This window comes from Bidens hawaiensis, unplaced genomic scaffold (genome assembly GCF_021521415.1).
Source record: "Bidens hawaiensis isolate Kalapana, Puna unplaced genomic scaffold, B.hawaiensis_p1.1 tig00012141_1, whole genome shotgun sequence".
Taxonomy (NCBI): Eukaryota; Viridiplantae; Streptophyta; class Magnoliopsida; order Asterales; family Asteraceae; genus Bidens; species Bidens hawaiensis.
Genome location: NW_027491978.1, coordinates 473,493 through 479,928, shown reverse-complemented (window position 1 = coordinate 479,928; position 6,436 = coordinate 473,493). Strand labels below are relative to the sequence as shown.

At 39.0% G+C, this 6,436-nt stretch overlaps 1 protein-coding gene across 1 annotated transcript; it reads left to right on the top strand.

The window, feature by feature from the left end:
• The first annotated feature begins 905 nt into the window (after positions 1 to 905).
• On the top strand, positions 906 to 6,095 carry LOC143540149 (uncharacterized). The gene is made up of 8 exons (XM_077033286.1): positions 906 to 951; positions 4,341 to 4,567; positions 4,668 to 4,976; positions 5,072 to 5,201; positions 5,303 to 5,410; positions 5,483 to 5,585; positions 5,668 to 5,791; positions 5,896 to 6,095. Exons 2-8 carry the CDS (start codon positions 4,360 to 4,362, stop codon positions 6,093 to 6,095), a joined length of 1,182 nt encoding a protein of 393 aa, XP_076889401.1. The 5' UTR covers positions 906 to 951; positions 4,341 to 4,359.
• The last annotated feature ends 341 nt before the right edge of the window (positions 6,096 to 6,436 follow it).

Below are 6,436 nucleotides of genomic sequence, written 5' to 3'. Positions count from 1 at the left end.
AAGCCACCCAACCCACCGTTACTCATACCACACCTAACCCCACACCTTTTTCCTTGAAAAATTTCACCAGTGCCAACCCATCTCCGTTTCATGGCAAGAATCGTGCCACTACCTTGTTGCAATGGTTCGAAAAGATGGAAAGCGTTTTTAATCTTTGTGAATGCCCCGAACCCAAGAAAACCACATACGCCTCAAGCGTGTTCGAGGGAACCGCTCGTACTTGGTGGAATGGCGAAATGTTCACCAATGGGACGGAAGTGGCTATGGCATACTCATGGACCAAGCTCAAGGAAGTCATGATGAAGAAATTTTGCCCAAAACATGAACTCCAAAAACTCGAATCCGAATTTTAGGAACTTAAGCAAGAGAGTGGTGACAACTCCGCATACTCCAACCGCTTTCATGAGCTTAGTCTCTTGGTTCCTCACTTGGTTACTCCACTCGAAAGAGAGATTGACAAGTATGTCGGTGGTTTGCCTATGCAAATCCGAGACTCGGTGATGAGTAGTAAATCGCAAACACTCCATGATGCAATTACCTTAGCCGGTGCTCTTTGCGAAAACCATGTTAAAGCAGTACCCTCACTATTAAAAACTCCAAGAAACCCAATGAGAAAAGTACACCCGAACCATCAACCCTCACCAAATTGGTTAGTTTATAGACATGTGGTAAGTTTTAATTGGTTATACAAATCAATCGTGGGTATCATAAACTATTCGTCACGACTAGTTTATAATACTTATTTTGAGAATTTGTTGAAAATGACTCTTATAACCTGAAAAACGTATTTAACTGCTTATTTTGATAATTTTTCTCATAACTTTTGAAACCCTAACAAAATTGATTGAAGCGGTTGTTTCCCCTCTTCCCCTTGTTTTCACCTTCTGATATCTTTGATGACCGACGGTGGTGGTCCACTCCTCCTCCTCCTCATCTGAGTATTCGACGGTGGTAAGTATTAATTGTTGATTGAAATTATAGTTTTATTATTTGTGACCGGATAACTTACAGAAGAATCATCTTCATTCAAGTAGACATCATGCCGGAAACTCATGCCCTAGTTAGTGATTTCTTAAACAACCTTGAAAGGCGTAAGATTGAGGGCTCAAAGACCACTGCCAAACTCACGGCTGAGCTTCTGCGCTCCGTTATTTCCCACCAGAGGCTCCCCAATCTTAATCAAGCCAGGGCTCTTATTCATGCCATTAAGGCTATCGGAGAACAACTCACCAAAGCTAATCCCGTCGGTTAGTTACTTACTTCTTATTATATAAATATACTTGGTTTTTACTGTTATGGCCGTTAATTCTAATAAAGTTGAAACACCAATTCCACATGTAACTGCAAAAGTTGCTGTTGGAAATATTGTGAGGCGTGTGCTGCATATCATCCGAGAGGAAGATGTTTCACTAACGACAGCTTCCATTGGCGGCTTGAACTTACAAGGCTTGAGTGATGACGATGAAGAAGACAATCATCCACTTGTATCAGCCGCTGCCGCTAGAACCACCCTCATGCCTCCTTCCTTGCAAACTCTTCTAAAAGACATTCCACCCCACTCTTCTGCATCTGCAGCTCTACACCACTCTTCATCTTCTGCTGGTGATTCTGAAGACAAGACTAAATGTAACTGCCTCTCTAATATTTCTACTAACTTAAATCTTATTATTATTATGCTGCTTTATCACTTATTGTCTCTGCATGCAGCTACTGATAAAAACTCAAGGAGTCGGAAGCTAAAGCATAATGTCATTATATGAAGGTTACCATCTAAGATCAAGAATCCACTCCATTTATCCTTGATGATTATAAAGTAAACATGTGATAAACTTACCGTAATAATATATGGCAGAATAGCCCCTCATTTCTAAGTGAGCATATCCTATGACATAAAATAAAGTAACCTGCGCATTTTAAAGTCGACCCTTTCCTAATGTCATGCTACCACGAGAATGTCAATTTGAGTTGGCAAGTAGTTTAGTAAAGTAGAAAGATTATGATTGACTTTGATTTCTCAAATACTAATTCTAACAACTTCGGGTGGTTATAGTTTAGTCACACAACCTCCCCTTGGTTGATTTAAGTAGGTTATAATTACACATTCCGTTAACATATTATTTCTTTAACTAGCATGATAACCTAAGCAATCGCGTTAGCGATGTTATTTCAGAATTAGCAAAACTAGATAAATAGATCATAACTTATATCTCATCATTTATAAGTACAATATAAGAATCCATGTTTCGATAAACTATCAAAGTATTTCTTTCTTTATTTCAAGAACATGAATCTATCATGAACGATTGTCAATATAATTGACAATCACCAACTTTGAATTGTTGAATTAAGATGGTGAAACATTTCTCATCAAAATATAATTGCAAAATAGCCATGTACTTTATTAAACTAAACCACATGTTTTATATAATCATCAAGTAAAACAAAGCTTTTTCATATATTTTAGATAGTAAATGGAGTTTAGCTCATAATGAGCATGGTTATGAACATTAGAATGGATGATGATAACAAACACATGATTAAACTAGAACAATATAACCAAATGTGGATGAATCTTCCTTCTTAATGATGATGGTGGATGGATGATGATGATGGTTGATGATGATGACCTCCAAGCCTTCAAACTCTTCACTAGATCTTCAATATGAGTGTTAGTAGGTGTTTTTATAAGTGAAAATCGTATAGAATTCTCTTCAAGGCACACTTGATCAATGCAACATGAGCCACTACTTATAAGCAGTCTGGAGTGTGAAGCACGGCCCCATGCTTAGGTAGGTACACCCTCGTGCTTTTATTGACATGTGCTAAAATCGTTTTGTCTTTTTTTTTAAGGTGACCACGGCCCCCGTGGTCAAGAGGCACGGTCCCGTGCTTATGTTCACAGTATTTGTATTTTCTTGTAGATTTTTGTCTTTTCTGGTGTTAAGAAGCATGGGGGCATGTTTCTTGCTTTTCTTGTGTTTTCTTCTGTTTTTCTTCGTCTTTTCGCTTGTTTCTTCGTTTGGGGCTTGGGTTTGCCTGAAATTGTATTTTATTATGATAAGTAGCTTTCTGTGCTGTGTTATTTGATAGAAGTTGCAGTTTTTAGAGATTATTTGATGCTAACAAGATGTATAATTTTATGTACATCAGTGAAAAACAGTAGAAATGAAACTTATATCATTTCTCTTTTATTATATTAGAATGCCTCCCCTTCGACGCCACACTTTCAAGACGAACCCCGGTCGTCGGATGGCCGCTATGGTTGCTATAGAAATCACCGTTGTGATTCCCGGACTTATAACTCAAATTCAAGCCACCCAACCCACTTTACTCATACCACACCTAACCCCACTCCTTTTGCCTTGAAAAATTTCACCGGTGCCAACCCATCTCCGTTTCATGGCAAGAATCGTGCCACTACCTTGTTGCAATGGTTCGAAAAGATGGAAAGCGTTTTTAATCATTGTGAATGCCCTGAACCCAAGAAAACCACATACGCCTCAAGCGTGTTCGAGGGAACCGCCCGTACTTGGTGGAATGGCGAAATGTTCACCAATGGGACGGAAGTGGCTATGGCATACTCATGGACCAAGCTCAAGGAAGTCATGATGAAGAAATTTTGCCCAAAACATGAACTCAAAAAACTCGAATCCGAATTTTAGGAACTTAAGCAAGAGAGTGGCGACAACTCTGCATACTCCAACCGCTTTCATGAGCTTAGTCTCTTGGTTCCTCACTTGGTTACTCCACTCGAAAGAGCGATTGACAAGTATGTCGGTGGTTTGCCTATGCAAATCCGAGACTCGGTGATGAGTAGTAAATTGCAAACACTCCATGATGCAATTACCTTAGCCGGTGCTCTATTCGAAAACCATGTTAAAGCAGTACCCTCACTATCAAAAACTCCAAGAAACCCAATGAGAAAAGTACACCCGAACCATCAACCCTCATCAAATTTGTTAGTTTATAGACATATGGTAAGTTTTAATTGGTTATACAAATCAATCGTGGGTATCATAAACTATTCGTCACGACTAGTTTATAATACTTATTTTGAGAATTTGTTGAAAATGACTCTTATAACCTGAAAAACGTATTTAAACGCTTATTTTGATAATTTTTCTCATAACTTTTGAAACCCTAACAAAATTGATTGAAGCGGTTGTTTCCCCTCTTCCCCTTGTTTTCACCTTCTGATATCTTTGACGACCGACAGTGGTGGTCCACTCCTCCTCCTCCTCATCTGAGTATTCGACGGTGGTAAGTATTAATTGTTGATTGAAATTATAGTTTTATTATTTGTGACCGGATAACTTACAGAAGAATCATCTTTATCGAAGTAAAAGGATAATCATCATCATGCCGGACACCCATGCCCTAGTTAGTGATTTCTTAAACAACCTTGAAAAGCGTAAGATTGAGGGCTCAAAGACCACTGCCAAACTCACGGCTGAGCTTCTGCGCTCCGTTATTTCCCACCAGAGGCTACCCAATCTTAATCAAGCTGGGGCTCTTATTCATGCCATTAAGGCTATCGGAGAACAACTCACCAAAGCTAATCCCGTCGGTTAGTTACTTACTTCTTATTATATAAATATACTTGGTTTTTACTGTTACGGCCGTTAATTCTAATAAAGTTGAAACACCAATTCCACATGTAACTGCAGAAGTTGCTGTTGGAAATATTGGGAGGCGTGTGCTGCATATCATTCGAGAGGAAGATGTTTCACTAACGACAGCTTCCATTGGCGGCTTGAACTTACAAGGCTTGAGTGATGACGATGAAGAAGACAATCATCCACTTGTATCAGCCGCCGCTGCTGCCGCTGCCGCTAGAACCACCCTCAGGCCTCCTTCCTTGCAGACTCTTCTAGAAGACATTCCACCCCTCTCTTCTGCAGCAGCAGCAGCAGCATCAGCAGCTCTTCACCACTCTTCATCTTCTGCTGGTGATTCTGAAGACATGACTAATAAATGTTAGCTTACTACTTACCTTTCTAATATTTCTACAAACTTAAATCTTCTTATTATGCTGCTTTATCACTTATTCTAATATATGCTCTGCATGCAGCTACTGATAAAAACTCAAGGAGTCGGAAGCTAAAGCATAATGCCATTGAGGCTGTCAATGAGCTTATTCAAGATATTGCCACCTGTCATGAACTGATAGCTGAGCAGGCTGTCGAGCATATTCATCACAAGTATTCTTTTCATCCCAACATCATTATTATTATCTTTTATATTTGTTAACTAGTAAGTAGTATGTATCATTATTATTACTTTTATAATTATCTATCTGCAGCGAGGTTATATTAACGTTAGGCAGTTCGGGAACTGTAATTGAATTTCTTTGCGCCGCTAAGGAAAAGAAAAGATCATTTAGGGTGTTTGTAGCCGAGGGAGCTCCAAGGTTTGATTAAGAGATGTTATTATATTCTTCTTTTCTTTTTACAAGCTTATTAAACTAGTTATTGTTGTACAGATATCAAGGGCATACTCTGGCAAAGGAACTAGTTGCTAGAGGACTGCAGACAACAGTAATTACTGATTCTGCCGTATTTGCCATGATTTCACGTGTTAACATGGTACTTATTTAACTTCTTGCATCATCAACTTAACCGCTTTCTTTTGTTTTAGTTACATTTTAGAATATTATTATGATGGTAGGTGATTGTTGGAGCCCATGTTGTTATGGCAAATGGCGTTGTGATAGCTCCAGTCGGGTTAAATATGGTTGCACTAGCGGCTCAAAGGCACGCTGTCCCTTTTGTTGTTCTCGCAAGCATTCACAAGGTAATAATACTCCCAGCACATAACTAGTATGATTTTGTACAACCTTTTTCGGTATGCTGAAAGCCTAGTTTTTGTACTGATTGTTGTTTTGGGGCAAATGACAATTATGTCCTTTGTATCCTCATAACCCAGAGGTGTTGCTGAACGAGCTCAAGTCTCCATCTAAATTGCAGGACTTCGGCGAGTTTTCAGATTGCATGGATTTTGGCACGGGAACCGGGTCCCCGCTTCTTCATGTTGTTAACCATGCTTTCGATTATGTGCCGCCAAATCTCGTCAGCCTATTTATTACTGACACGTAAGCTCACTTGTCTGTATATATTTACAGGTTTAGTTTCGTATATACCCAACCAAAACTAAATATATCATATATACCCAAATTTATCAATCAATCATACCCAGTGGAGTCCCACCAATAGAAAAGCTATAAGTAGGGTCTGGGGAGGGTGGGATGTAGGCACACCGTACCTCTATCCAATGGGATAGAGAGGTGGCTTTCAGAGAGACCCTCGGCTCTTGACTACATATATATGCGGCAATATAAAATGAAATCGAAGTTCAACTATAGTATAATTCATAGTAGCACGTAGTAAAAAAGAATAATGCTATATATATATATATATAGGGTTTGGATCAAATACAA

Excerpts from the sequence above, each read along its gene's own strand:
- LOC143540149 (XM_077033286.1), top strand. The coding sequence starts at position 4,360 with ATGCCGGACACCCATGCCCTAGTTAGTGATTTCTTAAACAACCTTGAA. Across the intron at positions 4,977-5,071 it reads TGAAGACATGACTAATAAAT|CTACTGATAAAAACTCAAGG; the intron begins GTTAGCTTACTA and ends CTCTGCATGCAG. Across the intron at positions 5,411-5,482 it reads GTAGCCGAGGGAGCTCCAAG|ATATCAAGGGCATACTCTGG; the intron begins GTTTGATTAAGA and ends ATTGTTGTACAG.